A 17,451-nucleotide genomic window follows, 5' to 3' on the forward strand; every position below is an offset into this window, starting at 1 on the left:
TGCTGACCAAATTGGGCACAATGTATGTAAGGGGGAATACATCAAAACACAAACACTGAGAAATAAAAAATGGTGGTGGGAGAACACAGTTCTGGAGTAACTACATGGCTAGCCCACTCTTAACTTCACAATTATTGTTGCAAGTGTCCTACACTTCATGGCCATACAGTTCTCCAAAAGCTATTTTGCACAGGATAATTAACACATTGTGGACGGATCACAAGAATTCTCGTTTCATATTACACAGTGTTTTACAAAGTATCATACTTTAAAAAGATATTATCTTGTAAGAACATGTAATAAATAACTTCAAAATGCAATGGGTATTTAATTTTAAAGCGTGCCTTTAACATTTATGTAAAACGTTTTTTGTACTTGTTCAATAGAAACCTATCTGGCCACTGGGTAAAGCTAGCAATAAAACTACTGGTCCGCAATGTGTTAAGTTTCAGCCTTATGCCCTAGCCCGTTTGGCTCAGTAGATAGAGCGTTGGCCTGTGGACTGAAGGGTCCCAGGTTCGATTCCGGTCAAGGGCACATGCCCGGGTTGCGGGCTCCATCTCCAGTAGGGAGCGTGCAAGAGGCAGCCAATCAATGATTCTCATCATTGATGTTTCTATCTCTCTCTCCCTCTCCCCTCCTCTCTGAAATCAATAAAAATATATTAAAAAAAAAAAAGTTTCAGCCTTAGCCTCTCCCCCACACCCACCCCTCCACTCCCAAGCCCATTACCTCGATCTTGGGCAATGCTTGATTGGTTCATGGAAGGATGCATGATGCTGTCCGACTGGCCACTGGGTGGCCGAGGTGGCATCTGGTTGCCTGCTCCAGAGAGAGAAAGTAAGCCAATCATGGCTAAGCCTGGAATTCTAGCTAGGAGATCAATTCAGAGCTGGAAATGGCTCCTGGGAAGATCGAGCACCTCCCAGTATCACATACACAGAGAGCTACAACAAAGGGGCTCCCATCTCCCTTCTTCAAATGCTGAAGAGAAACTTTGCAGACATGACCAGAGATTCTTTCTCTGCCAGTGAAGGCTGGGGCTCCCTGATATTGTTGTAAGCCAGTCCCTGTCCCCCTCTCCCTCAAACCCAGCACTTGAGGGTACCTGGCACTGCAGCAGGCGAGAGTGGTCCTGAGCGAGATTGAGCAACACTGGCGGGAGAGCCAACAGGGGACGGGGATGGGCCTCGGATGCCAGGCAGGTGAGGGGAGGTATGAGGAGAAAAAGGAGACTGAGCTGGATTACTCTGCTCTCCTTGGCTGCTGGAAATCCCTGATGTGCTCACTCCAGGGCTCAGAGCTCCTTCTGTCCCCATGGGGAGATCATCTATTGAACCAGACAGATCCTGAAACATACCACAATTCTCAATTAGCAATATTAGGCAGAAAGACTCTTCTTTCAACAATTCTACTTCATGATTAACATTTCCCTTAAACAACCAAGGACAAGCACACCACACATTATGTTGTTGTGATACTATAGCTTACGTATGGCAAACTATTAAGGGCCAGATAGAAAAATATTTTAGACTGTGAACCAGATAGTCTTCTTCAAGTATAATTACTCAACTCTGCCATCGTAGTGCAAAAGAGCAGTCACAGATAATAAAGTTTTATTGTAACAGCCACATCCATTTGATTATTTATAAAAACAAGTAAATGGCCTACAATCTGTAGTTTGCTGACCTCTGGCCTATCCATCAGAAGCAGATCTAGTACTTTTCTTTTCTTTTCCAGCCTCAACTTCCACAGTTTTAAGAGTGCAGCAATTTCAGTGAGCCTTTAATTCTTTTCCACTGAGGAAGCTTTATAAAACACTGCCAGGAGAGTACCAGGAGCCACAAGAGAATTTTAACAAGTTTGGGCAGTAATCACAGATCCCTCACCCCTCAGATTATTATAACCTGTACTAGAGGCCTGGTGCACGAAATTTCTGCAGGGGGGGGGGGCGGGGATGGAGGGGATGTTCCCTCAGCCCAGCCTGCACCCTCTTGCAGTCCAGGAGCCCACGGGGAGTGGGCCTAAGCCGACAGTTGGACATGCGTTGCCCTTCTCCCGCCACGCAGCTGCGCTCACCAGCCATAAGCCCAGCTTCTGGCTGAGCAGCACTCCCCCTGTGGGAGCGCACTGACCACCAGGGGGCAGCTCCTGCATTGAGCGCCTGCCTCCTGGTGGTCAGCGTGCATCACAGCAGCAGGTCGCTCCCATATTAGCCTTTTATTATATAGAATTTACTAAGGACTCACTTTCTCCAAGTTACCATATTTTAATATACTAGTTAGTATAAGGGGTAGGGGGTGAAAAAGGGATATACTGCACAGGAACAAAAAGGTCTGGGCCTATATTCCTAACAAATGTTTATCAACTGAACAAATTCAGTTTTCTCCCTAGTTTTAAGTTGTAAAATGAAGAGTTGGTATTTACTTGGGGGCTTTGCTTGTCTTGAAATAATCAGTAGAGTTCAACTTTGGTTAGATAAACTCCAAAATTAGCAATCAGGAGCTCAATATGAAAAAAATTCACCCCACGAAATGCACCCTTAACTCTACTCCCTGCCCCATGTTCATTCTCTAGCTCAACACCACACATTAACTTCAGACTAGAAACTAATTGTACCTTGAAGAAAGGATGAGAGCTTTGGATAAGGGGTCAGGTCTGAGTTAAACAAAGAGTTATCTTAAAGAGACACACCTGAAAAGGCCTGATTTGAGTTTATTCCTATTCCCACAACAAGCTCACCGTGGAAATATCAGTTCAAGGTGACTGTCAGAATAATATTGGAGGTCAGAGGGCACCTTTAGGCTCTCTTCCAAGTATCCAGGTTGGTTACTTTACTAGGCTGGAAGCATTTCTGTTGAGTTCTATGGAAACAAAGCTTGCCCAGAAGGCAAGGCAGGTAGGTAGGTGGGTGTGTAGTTGTGTCTATGTCCAGCTTTCAGTGTTAGCTGAGAAGTCAGAAAATGCTAACTTTCCTATAAGAAGTAGAACTAGCCCTAACTGGTTTGGCTCAGTGGATAGAGCGTCGGCCTGCGGACTGAAGGATCCTAGGTTCGATTCCGGTCAAGGGCATGTATACCTTGGTTGCGGGCACATCCCCAATAGGGGGAGTGCAGGAGGCAGCTGATGGATGTTTCTCTCTCATCGATGTTTCTAACTCTCTATCCCTCTCCCTTCCTCTCTGTAAAAAATCAATAAAATATATTTTTTAAAAAAGAAGTAGAACTAGTACACCATAGCATGCTTTAAAAATGCAATTAGAATTAGTCCCAGCATGGAAAGGAATTCAAGAAGTCCTTCTCCAGCCCTAGCCGGTTTTGCTCAGTGGATAGATCGCTGGCCTGTGGACTGAAGGGTCCCAGGTTCGATTCCTGTCAAGGGCACAGGCCCAGGTTGTGGGCTCGATCCCCAGTAGGGGGCATGCAAGAGGCAGCCAATCAATGATTCTCTCTCATCATTGATGTTTCTATCTCTCTTTCCCTCTCCCTTCCTCTCTGAAATCAATGTTAAAAAAAAAAGCAGCCCTTCTTCCAGGTAACATCAAAGAGCCTCTTCCCCTCAAAGGACTAAAGTACCTGGACTATGAAGAGCCCTGGGTTCACCCCAAGAGAGGAGGATTCCATTTCCATGTTGAGGGCTAAGCTATCTGAGCTAAGGAGAGTAAACTCAGAGAGACAGCAAGATGATGAGAGAAGCCAACCATGTATGCCAGAAAAGGCCTCAAAAGCCACTTGTTAATCTCTGGTCTGTAACAGAAACCACAGCCCAATGCTCTGTTTTAGGGACCAGTAAGTTCCTTCAGTATTCCTTCCTACTGTCTCTTCCTTATCAAACAACCAGCTTTTGCTAATAAAAGTTACTTGCTAACATGAAAAAGAAATCAGTGTATTTTGGAACACAATAGGAATCAAAGGTCCATCCATAAGACAAGGAATCAAAGGTCCATCCATAAGACAAGAACTTGGCTCTGTTCAAATGGCTTTGAAAAATTAAGTGTCTTGAACATTTCTGTCTTTTAAGTAAAACATGAACATTCTCATGCTAAAAGTAGTTCAGAGAGTATAGGTAAAGCCAAAGTCCCCCTTTGCTCTCTTTCTGCTGCCTTCTACAGAGGAACCCTGTTCAATTTGGTGTGTATTCTTAGAGACCTTCTGAGGATCAGAGGAGGGGAAAGAAAAAACCCAACCACAACCCACCAACCACTACTACAGAGTCAGGGCAGGGCTTGCGGATGCTCCTCCAGCCACACTTCTGTGCAAACCCAGGCTCTCCACAAGTGAATGTCCCAGTCCAGCTGAGGGAATCCCAGTCGCCTGAAGGAAATACTGCAGCCCCTGAGGCTGGGTTCTCAAGAACCTAGAGACATCTGTGGTGACAAGGTGGTGGCTTCCTTCACAAAGGCACTTTGAGGAGAGCTGCCAGTTTTGGTAAAGTGCTCTGAGATCCTTGGAGAAAAAGTGCTAAATAAACCACTGTCAACAGCAGCCCCACGTGGTCTGGGGTACCTAGGCATAAACAATAGTGTGGAAAGCAGCAGCATTAATATTCCTCTTTCTCAGATTTGGTTGATTTGAAGCCCGTCTCTCAAACTGTCATTTTCATCAGATGGCAACTGGTCAGCATGAGAGTAGGTGATTAAAAAAATAAATTAAGAACCAAAATACAGCACAGGAAGGGCAGACCATTTTACATTAATATAAATAATAACTACCATTTGAGCATCTACAATATGCCAGGCAACTTATGGAGTTAATTCTTAGAAATAGATACTTCTACCACTAACATGATGAAGATGAGCAAGCTGATGCTCAGAGAGATTGGGTTACATGCCCAAGTCATCCAGCAAGTAAACGGCAGAAATTAGGTTTTGATTCCAGGTCTGCTGAACCCCAGAGCTCTCCATTAAGCTGGTGTTATATGGACTGAGGAAAAAGTACCACACCCTTGAGTTAGGAGACTAAGGCCCAATTCTTGGTACTTATCAGTTGTGACCAGGCTTTGGTTTCCCTCAATTATATAATGAGGGGACTGGATAAATCTGAGTTTGTGACACCCATGGGGCTTATGCATGAAACACCACTGGCACAATATGGTCAGGATCGTATGAAATATGCAATACCTTGGAATGAGAGATATGACAACACACAAGCAAGTATCCTATATAATAAAAGGCTAATATGCAAATCAACCGAACAGCGGAATGACTGGTCGCTATGACGCGCACTGACTACCAGGGGGCAGATGCTCAACACAGGAGCTGCCCCCTGGTGGTCAGTGCACTCCCACAGGGGAGCACCACTCAGCCAGAAGCCGGGCTCATGGCTGGCGAGAGCCTCTCCCGCCTCCACGGCAGCGCTAAGGATGTCCCTGGGGGAGCGGGCCTAAGCCGTCAGTAGGATATCCCCTGAGGGCTCCTGGACTACAAGAGGGCGCAGGTTGGGCTGAGGGGACCCCCCCCCCGCCAGCCAGGTGCACAAATTTTGTGCACCGGGCCGCTAGTAAGTTATAAGACATACCCTTCAGTCCTGGTGGCTAATCACAAGTAAATGTTTTTATTGGGAAATGAGAGGGAGTTGTAAGGGAAGACTCCAAAAGAAGTCTCCCCCCTCGGGGGGCGGGAGGGGGGGTTAGAGATCAACCGAAGGACTTGTATGCATGCATATAAGCATAACCAATGGACATAAGACACTGGGGGGTAGGGGAGGCCAGGGGATTGTCAAGGGCGGGGGGAAAAAGGAGACATATGTAATACTCTTTGTAATACTTTAAGCAATAAAACAATTAAAGAAAAGAAAAAAAGGAGAAGTCTCCCCCCCCTTTATTTACATGAACAGATATTGCTCTGAACTCCATGTCCTTTTACCACACAGGACACACCTCTGCTTTCTACCCTACAAAAAGCCAGTTTTTCAAGTCTTTTGTTCCACAAAAAGCCGGATATATGGCTGTTGAGTCAGACCTCAATGTGCTTAACTAGTCTGGCTTTCCACAACATACTTATCACAGACAAAGTTCAATCAATCCCAGCCCCAATTCTCCATAGTGGGTGCTGCCTTTAGAATTTCAGGACTCAGGTTCTTAGTCTTCCCAAAAGGGCTCACCTAACAAGTACCTTCTAGGAGGACCGCTGTAAGAATTACAGCACTGCCTCTTAAATGGAAAGAGGTTTTCCTGGATTTTGTCTCCTCCAAGAACAATCCTGCTAAGAGATGGGAGGTGAGATCAGCCCACTCAGTGCCCTGCCAGTTCCAAGGAAGCAGCAGGGCCAGGGAGAATTTTCTCATGTGTTTCCAAAGTGTTTCATGAATTTTATTGCTCATCTACCATGCAGATCAAAAACACTGGAGCAGGTCCAACTATTTCACACAGAATCTCACACTCCAGGCTGGCTACAGCCCTGAAAGCCTTCGTTTCTTCACTTGAAACACTGCCCAATGTTATTTTGGGATGTGACCTGATAGAGAAAGCCCATAGGGACTCCATGACGATAACTGTTCCAGCTGTGATTGGTTGCCCAAGTCCCAGTGAGTGCCAGCATGGGTTTGTTAGGCTCTGCTGACAAACAGAACTCAGCAGCTAACACCTTCTCTTCACACCACAACAAAACCATGCCCAAAATTACACAGTCCATACCTCAGTGTGTGTGTGTGTGTGTGTGTGTGTGTGTGTGGGGAGGGGGGGTTGCTAGTACTCTCATAGGAAGGGCTGCAAGTTCTAACATGAATTGGCTGCCCGATGAAGAATATTATCAAGCAGGAAGATACCATCTCAGGGTTAGATGAGGGGGGTTTAACAGTCTCATGAGGATATCAGTTCTTTGCTGGGCAAATTAAATAATGTCAACAGGCAAATCTAACAGGGTCGTGACAATAATCAGATTCAGGTTTCTATCATAAATGTGGCTGAATCTTTGAGAAATGGAGCTTTTGTTAACCGCTACATGAGGTTCTTGTATTCTTTCAGTTGTGAAGAGCTTTTGCCAAGTTGTGCTAACTACTGGCAGGGAAACCATCCACCAAGAGAGCCAGGTAAATCCTACACACATACTTATAGTAAGTTTGTGCGGGTTTGTGTGATGGGAACCTTGCAACTCAACCATACTCGTGTAAATGACAATCCTTGAATGAAAAAAATCCAAATACATAGCTTGAAGTGAGCAAATCTGTACTAGTAATTTGTCAATTATTTTCCTAGCCTGACAGGAGGCTGCTCCCATGCTGGAGAATGGGAGGAAATCCTAAAGAACATAGAAAAGGCTGGGAAATTTAACCCTTGAAGAAAGGCAGGTGGTAGAAAAGGAGGCAACAGCTTCGACAAACTTTAAAACAAAACACACTTAACTACATAGGAATTACTTAAGGCACATAAGTTTTTGGAAGACTGGTTTTTCCATAAAGCCTTCCTTAAGCAACATATTGTCAAGGGTAAGGAGGAGAAGATGCTACCTCTCTGTTGTTTTTCCCCCTCAGTCTTTGCTAAATGGAAGGAAGGGATATCTGACTCACCCTAGACTGGTAGGGGTTCCAGAGTATAGAACTGCTGCCCTGTTGTTCCAATGAGTGGTCTCAGTCCAACAGATTAACGGCCATCCCTGCCTAGAAAGCAGATTGGCTGGTGCTGGCTGAAATGCTAAGAACAAATCAAGACACAGAAAAGGCTGCCTCTTGCTAGTGGCAGTACTTCCACATCAGGGCTAAGCAGGTGGTAAGGAAGGGGGAAGAAAAGATGCAAAGGGTGACAGGCTGACACCATCCCTTTTAGCTTAAGATCAAGCACCATCTCCTGCCTCAACTACATTCAGTGTTTGGAATAGAAATTGCTCAAGGAAAGGCTCAGAGAACTCTATTTCCTAACCCCTTACTCCAAGTTTCCAAAACCCCTCACCAAACTCCCTCTTCTCTTTTTCTACAATTGGTTATTGTTCTGGGGATGATGGATCATTTCTTCCTGGTACCTTCCAGCTGCCTGGTGAGGATGGCACAATAGATAAAGGGGTCAGACTCTTCTTGTCTTCAGAATGTTTTTTTTTAGGGGCCCACTTCTAGGAGAAAATCCCCTTATATACACATCAGAATGCATAAATAAAGCTCTGGGAGACCAAATCTCCGAATTCAAAGAATATTGAAAAGAGGAATAAAGCCAAGTCCCTTTGTGTTTCCCTCTCAAAGGGAGACAGAACTGACATAAATCTGTGACTCTCGTGTGTTCAACCCTAAGGTATATGTGATGAACTCACATTTTGTTCTCACAACCATCTTCTGATATAGGTATCAAATCTATTTTAACAAAGAAGCAGGAAGCTCAGAAGTTAAATGACTTGCCCAAGAACAGAGAACTATTAAACATAAGAACTGGGGTTCAAACCCATATTCCAGATTCCAAAGCCTGCACTCTTTCCATCGTAACGTGGAAGCTGGCCACTATCAAAGCCTCCATTCCAAACAAGGTCTGGCAACAACTCTTCTCCAACATGCTGAATGATTAGCCCGCCTCACTTAGATCTTCTGTAGAAGGAAAGACTAAAACAATGCTACGATGTTCCCCTCTTTCTTAGCCACTCTTCCTATAAACCACTCTTGCTTTCTAAACCTTCTTTCATGGTTTACTTCAAATCAGCTGTTTCACCTTAACTCTCTTAAGTTAAACCTACCTTTTTTACCTAAAGGGTATAATACTTTTTTTCACCTCTGGGTCTTTAGAAGGGTACTTAATGTACCAGGGGGAAGAGAGGAGAGAATGACTTAGAATCTAAGGAGACAAGCAAGAAATTAAGTCCCATGAAGGTAGGTATCTACTGGTTTTCATACTGAAAATTGTCAAGCGCAAGGGTGTGACCCAAAGAGAAAAGTCAAACATATCTGGCCTCCGGGTGGCCTCATCTCAGGCAATTTCAAAACCTCACCCTTTCCTCCTCACCCAGCCCTGTAGCCACCCTTCCAAACTGGAGGACAATTGGGCTTTTTTAGGGACCCTATTCCCCAAACTACAAGATGGGAAAGCTCCTCTGTGGGGGCAAAAGCCAAACACGCTTTAATCCCCTGCCCATAGCCATGCTCCAACAATGGGCAACAGAACTCTCCTCTAACACGGTAGGGTGACCCATTACCCACCCAGAGGAGAAATTAGTGGGAAAAACAATTGCTTGAACTCACACATTAGGTACAGCAATATAGACTAAATCGTCGTTTTTTTGTGGTGAGTGGGGGCAGGGTGGAGGGGAGTTAATGGGAGCAAAAAGGGGGCATCTGTAATGCTTTCAACAATAAAGATAAAATATAATAAAAAATAAAATCATTTTTTGCCTTGGAAACTTCAAAGACGAGAATAGCTTTGTGGGGGACAAAGCCTCCATAGTCATAGTACAATTTCCCTTGCCCCTAACCCCACAGGCAGGACCCAGAGTCCCTTCAAGGTTCCTGTAGACCTCATGTAACAGGACTAACAGTACTGTGCTGAATTTGCCCTTTCTCCCACTAGCCTGTGGCACCAAAGCAGGACCAGGCTATATTCTCCTGTTATTATTATTTTTCAAAATATATTTTTAGTGATTTCAGAGAGGAAGAGAGAGGAAGAGAGAGATATAAACATCAATGATGAGAGGGAATCATTGATTGGCTGCCTCCTGCATGTTGGACCGAGCTCGCAACCCAGGCATGTGCCCTTGACCAAATCGAACCTGGGACCCTTTGGTCTGCAAGCCGACGCTCTATCCACTGAGCCAAACCAGCCAGGGCTATTCTCCTGTTATTGACCAGAAAAATGTCAGGAACACAAAAGACAAAAAGCCTGATAAATGTTGCTGAACCTATAATCTACTCAAAAGCATCTTTTTTGGACCCAATTTCAATTAGTCCTCTCTTTTCCTTTAATCATCCTTCCCCCACCTTAACCCTGTACCTTAACTGTGGACTTCCATATTTAGGAAGGCCCTCTTGGGTGGCATCAAGGGAACCAAATGCTATCTAAAACTGTAAAGTACAACCTTGAATGGGCCTTGGCCACTTGGGTAAGCGCTCTTGATAAAATTGCAGTGCAGGGAAGAACCATATGGAAAGGAGGCTGTTAGGAGGCAGAGCTGTGTCATTGGAACAATTTCAATCTAAGTACAAAAATACAAGAACCTACTGTTCTAATCCACCCCAGCAAAATCTTAGAGGTGGGTCTGACTCTTGGAGGCTGAGGGTGTTGCTGAGGTGTAAAAAGGGAAGAAGAAAGACTGTTGTGCTGCCTGCATTCCTGTGGTGGGAGCCCCTGCAAACAGCAGTTTGGCCACTGCAGCAGCCATTGATTTTCCAGGGGTCGATATTCTGCTACTGCAGATCTGCTGTGCTACAGGTTTAATCACATTGAGTGCTTCTTTCTGCTCAACATCTCCCCTGCACTTCCCCCTCCCCAAACCAATAAAACAAACACCAAACACAATGAGAATTGGCCATGGATAGATGGTGCTATCCACAGCTGGTGCCCCCACCAGAGAAATTCTAAGCACCAGCTCCAAAGGAGCCAAAGCTACATGGGTAGTCTGCAAAAAGCTGCAGGGATAGATCCACAAGCCCCAGAGAACACTTTAACCCCTTGCCCAACAGTCCTACAAGACCCTTTTAATAATTCCAAGATTTTGCATTAAAAAAGTCAAGTCCTAGCCAGGTAGTTCAGTTGGTTGGTGTCATCCCAATATGACAAGGTTGTGGGTTCGACCCCCAATCAAGGCACGTGTAAGAGTGAACCAATGAATGCATAAATAAGTGGAACCATAAATCAATGTTTCTTTCTCTAAAAATCAAGAAATAAATAAATAATCCAGGTTCCCAACTTAAAAAAAAAAAAATCCTGGAACTTGCACAGGGCACTAATCAGTTGAAACCTTGCTTTCCAATTTGTCAGTCCCCACCAGGCCTACATAATACCATGTTACCAACCTGACCAGCCTTCCAACACACACTTCTCATTCTGCAAAGGCTTCTCATTTGCACAAGAAATTTGGCCAAAAATGTAGTGTTTCAAGGGTCACTGGCTAACAGACTCTTCATTCCAGATATGAAAAAAATAAAACTGGGTCAGAGCTGGCCTGAGTTAGAGCAGTCAAGAACAGTGTATATTAATGGAACTGGGCTGTTCTAATCACAGCAGGAAATGAGCATGGTAAAGCTAGAGAAGGTAAAGAACTTTCTACTTTCTCCAAACCAAGCATTTCCCTTTAGGAAGGCCAACCACATCAACCTTGTTCCACCATCAGCTTGAATCCTAGAACTTGAGCAAGGAGGGCAGGAAAAAGGGGAGAAAAAAATGAACACAGAAAAAAAAAAAAAAGGCAGAATTCTAGGTATGACAAGTATAACGGGGAGGGGGCCTTGCCTTACGCTTTTACCTCACCTGGCTGCCCCTCAAAATTATAGCAACCAGAAGCAAGCAAAGATGTAAAAATGTGTACAACTTGAGGAAGACAAAGTTGGCTCTGTGCTCAACATAGCTTAGATCAAGGTCTAGGGCAGTGATGGCGAACCTATGACACGCGTGTCAGAGGCGACATGTGAACTCATTTTTTTGGTTGCTTTTTCTTTGTTAAATGGCATTTAAATATATAAAATAAATATCAAAAATATACATCTTTGTTTTACTATGGTTGCAAATATCAAAAAATTTCTATATGTGACACGGCACCAGAGTTAAGTTAGGGTTTTTCAAAATGCTGACATGCTGAGCTCAAAAGGTTTGCCATCACTGGTCTAGGGGGCTGCATGGCCTCCTTGGTTTGGTATTTAAAGCCCTAATTTTTAGCCCTGACCCAGTAGCTCAGTTGGTTAGAGCAGTGGTTGGCAAACTCATTAGTCAACAGAGCCAAATATCAACAGTACAATGATTGAAATTTCTTTTGAGAGCCAAATTTTTTAAACTTAAACTATATAGGTAGGTACATTGTTATTAACTTAATTAGGGTACTCCTAAGGCTTAGGAAGAGCCACACTCAAGAGGCCAAAGAGCCCCTCACTTCTAACGCCACTTCTTCAAAATAGACTCACCCAGGCCGAAAACCGAATTCTGCGCATGGGCCACAAAGTTTCAATCGCACTGTACGTGCACGCGCGCACGTGGTATTTTGTGGAAGAGCCACACTCAAGGGGCCAAAGAGCCGCGTGTGGCTCGGGAGCCGCAGTTTGCCGACCATTGGGTTAGAGTATTGTCCTGATATGCCAAGGTTTCGGGCTCGATTCCCAGTCAGGGTACATACAAGAACCAGCCAATGAATACATAAATAAGTGGAACAACAAATGGATGTTTCTCTCTAAAATCAATAAATAAACACTTAAAAATTAAAAAATAGCCCTAGCCAGTTTGGCTCAGTGGATAGAGCATTGGCCTGCAGACTTAAGGGTCCCAGGTTCAATTCCAGTCAAGGCCACAGACCTGGGTTGCAGGCTTGATCCCTGGCCCCAATCGAGGTACGTGTGGGAGGCAACCAATCGATGTGACTCTCTCACAATGTTTCTCTCTCTCTTTCCCCCTCTCTTCCACTCTCTCTAAAAATACCAATGGAAAAATATCCTCGGGTGAGGATTAACAAAAATAAAATAAAATAAATAAAAAAATAAAGCCCTAAATTTATATTTGCCAGTGGTCTTTTTTACCATATGCCTACTGGTCTAGATAAAAATCTAAATATTTGGGGGGAAGGAGTGGGACAAACAGACCTGAGAGTGAGGAATAGATCTTAAATCAGAAAAGATAGCCAATGACCTTAAACCAAAGAGAACAATACTGAGCATAGGGAGAGACACAGTCAAGTTCTAAAAGTAGAAAATGGAGGGGCAAGGGGATATGAATATTCTTGATAACAGTTCATCTGAACACTGATCCCTTTTATTTGGAACTTGGTTTCTCTTACCTTCCCCAAAATGTCAGGAAACTGCCTTCACTTATCTCAGTAGACAATATGTAATATTCCTTCCACATCAAAGCTGGCCTTAAGGGACAGGTTTGCTGACTCTCAGCTTGAGCCTTCAACCCCTAGTTCCCACCTTCAACAAGGCATGGCTTCTTATAGCTTCCTTGGGAAAGGTCAAATGGGAAGGAAGTGAACTAGCAGCTTGGAGGTGAGTTCTGCCGCATGGCAATCAGTGATTATGTCATAATACAAGCCAATTCCATGCCGACACCAGGTGGGGAGGATGGAATACGTTCAGGCCACGGAAGTGAATAAAGCAAAAGAATAAAGCAAAAGCACTGGCCTCCAAAAGGGACAACACTAGATCACATACCAGCTTCAGCACAGCTTTTAGACAGAGCGCCAAATATTTTAGAAACATGGGAAAAAGATAATAGAGTTAATTCTATGCTTGATTTATCAGGTATGTTAATATAGTTCCACGCCTAAGGGTCCTCCCATCTCGACCAAGTTTAGAGGAACAAATTCTTATTCTGGTGTAGAGAGCCCTAGTGGTTTCTGTAGGATAGCATTTATAGGGGGCGGGGGGAGGGGTGTCTTGGTTTATATCTTGTTCAAAAAGCTCAAGATCCTCCCCCCGCCCCCCTCCCACACCCAACCCCAGGATAAGAAACAGCTTAGCATTCACACATCTGTTAGACTGGCTTTCTGATTTCGGTTGGTCTTTTTGGAGAAGAACAATGGCAGCTTTGTAGACAGCACCAATAGGAAGGAAAGGGGGATGGGTGGAAGAAAGCCACTGTCACCAAGGCAACTGAGTTAATCCATATGTTGACTCAGGAATTTCAGGAAATTCTAGTTTTGGGGGTTTCTTCCTTCCAGAGTAAATGCTTCCTACATCTTTCTGGAGAGTAGACCCAAATCCAGAAACTATAGTATCACTACTTTTGCCAAGAAATCTCAACCCCACATCTCTCCATATCTCCTTTCCCTCTCTCCAAAGAGAAGAGAGTATGTAAGACAAAGTCTGGCTTCTGAATATAGCATTCTTCCTTGTCTTAAAGGAGCTTTTTGCTGATCCTTTAGGGAGCTGGTCCTAATAGTGACAGCACTGGACTGAAAGTCAGGGTACCCAATATTCTCATTTACTGAATTGGCCTTGGGCAAAGTCCTTTACCCCTCCCTCATATGTAAAGTGGGGGTAAGGAGGAGTGGTGGTGTTTGCATTAGTGTGGTAAATATTCTGTGGACTAACTCATGCTGCCCTCGTTCTAACCTTTTCATAATTGTAGAGGTTTAAAAAGCTGAAAACTACATATCCCAGAATCCTTGCAGATGAGTTTCCGACACAATTCAGGCTCTACTAATTAGAAGCAGATTCAAGATTCGATTAAAGTATGGCAGAGACCATGTTTCTGTCTCCTTCACTTGTTTCTGCTGGAGCATTTCCATTTCATCTTCCAGGTAACTGGGTGTTGGTTCTGGTGGCAGCAACTGCTGCTACTTCTTGATTCCAGCTTACTGATCCCCGGATAGCAGATTTAGAGCAATCAATCTGATAATGGCTCACAAGCAGGAGATCCCTCGGTGGGTCAAATCTAGGTCTAGGTTCTGTTCCTGAAGGACAAGCCTAGAGGTTGCTCCTTTCTAACAATTTTGTAAGACCAACTCCCAATATTAAATGCCTATTAAACATACCCTGGCCTAGGGTTCAGGGTAGAAACCACTGTATGTGACACAGAATTACCAAATGATAATTTGAGAAGTTGCAGAGAGAGCAGAATTATCCACAAACATATTTTCTGCTAAGCTAGCATCTTTTGGGGAAAATAGGCAAGATGGAGGAGTCTTAGAACTTTAAAATACGTTTGTCCAGGACATTCACCTTCACTTCTTTCTTTACACAACCTCCCTGCACCTTATCCCTCTAGTCTACGCACTGGGAGGATTGAATTGCTCACATAAGATGAAGATTGAGTCAGCACATGCTTTCCTTTTCATCCCTATATTCTCTATAATGCTTTTACTCTGCTGAGGATGGTATTACCTGCCCAACCCAAAGCAAGTATTCTCTGGGCTCTTCAGGGAGGCTTGGGCTAGAAAGGGTACCAAGTGTCTTCCTCAGCAGCAGGAAATATGTTTATTAGTTCCAGGTGCAAAAGAATCAGGGCACACCTTCCTAAGAGCCCTAATGAGTAAAGACAAGGTTGGCCTACACAAGATCCGAGTTTATCTTCTTATATAAATTTTTGGCAACCACCAGTGCTGGGACAAACTAAAAAACGATGTCAAATCCAAGTGGTATGCGTGGTGGGGGATGGGTTGTGTGTGTAACTTCCTACCAGTCCTCAGTAGGTAACTGACCCCAGAAGCCATCATACTAGAGGTAAGGTGCAGTTAGTATTCAGACTGAAGTTGTTCTAAAGAAAACAAAGGGTTCCAGCAAGAGGAATCTATGTGAGACACACAAGCAGGAAGCTGAGCTGAGCCACCAGTGACTAGAATAGAAACAGGAAATGGGCCCAGGAACGAGCATATAGAAATCTAGGGCAAGCACCACAGGTTCAAGCAGGCACCAGGCAGTATCGGGGCTGGAGCAGCGTGATTAAGATAGAGAATCGGACTGGCTAGCCCTGCCAGAGAACTAGCTTTCTAGAGAAGGGATGGCTACTTGCACAGGGTACATGCTGCTCTGAACATTCTGGGCAGATATGACAGGGTGGGTAGGGATTTCCTTTTTCAGACTTTGTGAGAGTACCTGGGCTATAATTCAAGGGGACTAAGCACAGATACATGGTCAGATATTAAGAAAACAGAACAGCCTAGCTCTTCTGGGTACCAAAATTACTAGTGGTATTTCTGTTACCCCTTTGAAAATAAGCTGGCAAAAACCACTGGTCCTGCCTTCTTTTACCATGATAAGTGACAAAAGGGAACACAAACAGTATAAAATTAAAATCCTTCAAACATTTCAATTTTCTAAGCTTTTAGAAGATTTCTTTCGCCCCCCTTCAATAAACCCAGATGACAAAAAACTGGCTCTCAAGCTCAGGTAGGCAGCAAGAACCTAGGGGCTATTCAACAAAGATTGCCCGGCTGGTGTGGTTCAGTGGTTGAACATCAACCTATGAACCAGGAGGTCATGGACTGATTCCCCGTCAGGGCACAAACCCGGGTTGCGAGTTACATACCTAGTAGGGGGGCATGCAGAAGGCAGCCAATCAATGATTCTCTCTCATCATTGATGTTTCTATCTCTCTCTCACTCTCCCTTCCTCTCTTAAAATCAATAAAAATATATTTTAAAAAACAACAACAGCTCTAGCTGATTTGGCTCAGTGGATAGAGCATCGGCCTGTGGACTGAAGGGTCCCGGGTTCGATTCTGGTCAAGGGCATGTACCTTGGTTGCGGGCACATCCCCAGTGGGGAGTGTGCAGGAGGTAGCTGATTGATGTTTCTCTCTCATCAATGTTTCTAACTCTCTATCCCTCTCCCTTCCTCTCTGAAATCAATAAAAATATATTAAAACAACAACAACAAAGGTTTATTACTGAGTATCTGCCTGATTCAGGAGGTCAGATATAGACCTAAGTCTTCAAGCAGAGGTACCAACATAATCTTTGTGAACATGAAGAAAATGCTTAAAGAAAATGGGGAAGAATTCCCAAGGAAGGGTATTTTAGCTAGGTTTGCTAAGCATTAACAAAAGAGAAGTGGGGATGGGGGTGCACACGACATCTTAAACAAAAGGAAAATGGCAGGAAGGATGGAAGGACCAGGAGTTGTAAGGAGCTTAACGTATACCTGAGTAGCCAGAGATGAGGCTGTAGAGGTATGCTGGGAGCTGTGAATGGTCAAACAATAGTGTCTGGACTATAGACATGGGGTGCAAGGGCCCCTAGAGCACCCACAAAACCATTAGTTGTGGTCTCCCACTCTCACCCACCAGACTGAGACTTTTTAAATTTTACCAGACACAGCAAATTTTATTCCGAAGTCCCCATATTTGAAAACTTTACTCTCAGCTCTCAGAATATAACTCCTTGCTTCTAAACCATTAGACAAATAAATGGCCTAGGGATTTTGTTAACAGTATTGGGGTTCTATAAAGCTTGGGCGAGGCCCAAGGATCTGCATTTACAGGTGACGTCTATGCTGCTAGCTAATGAACCACAGTTTTTAGTAATGAGAATATAACCAATTAAGTTAGCATTACGCAGGACACTGTGTTCTAAGAAGAAAGGCATAGAACAGGGCTTGCCCCATCCAACACAGGGAAGCCAAAGAACCAAACTCTAGTCAGCTTTCCACTGTTTAAGGTGATTTCCTAGTTGCCTAGTTCCTCCAGCAGGCCTGCCCTATGGATTTGCCTATCTTCCTTTTCTTATCCCTTCCTGTCCCTCAGCTGCCCTTTTTACAACTCATCTGTGCCTCCATCACAAGGCCTGGGAAAACGAAAGTGTGATGGAAATCCATTTACGCTCTTTATTTTAGGTTAGGACAAGTCTAGTAAAGGTTAAATGGCAAAGAGGTTGAAACTTTTGGCTAAATGAGAGAGAATCCGATT

At 44.2% G+C, this 17,451-nt stretch overlaps 1 protein-coding gene across 4 annotated transcripts in view; it reads right to left on the reverse strand.

The window, feature by feature from the left end:
- ARID1A (AT rich interactive domain 1A (SWI-like)) overlaps window positions 1-17,451 on the reverse strand; it is a 47,164-nt gene that overhangs the window by 17,694 nt on the left and 12,019 nt on the right. For 2 of the 4 annotated variants that reach the window (XM_014546846.1, XM_014546847.1), the window contains exons 4-5: window positions 1,109-1,349; window positions 733-825 (exon numbers count right to left, since the gene is read on the reverse strand). In XM_014546846.1, the coding sequence (XP_014402332.1) occupies window positions 733-825; window positions 1,109-1,349 (334 nt within the window). The remainder of the gene's footprint in view (window positions 1-732; window positions 826-1,108; window positions 1,350-17,451) is intronic. The other 2 variants (XM_005875146.2, XM_005875147.2) reach the window with 1 other exon arrangement.

The sequence above is a fragment of the Myotis brandtii genome, unplaced genomic scaffold (assembly GCF_000412655.1).
Source record: "Myotis brandtii unplaced genomic scaffold, ASM41265v1 scaffold456, whole genome shotgun sequence".
NCBI lineage: Eukaryota > Metazoa > Chordata > Mammalia > Chiroptera > Vespertilionidae > Myotis > Myotis brandtii.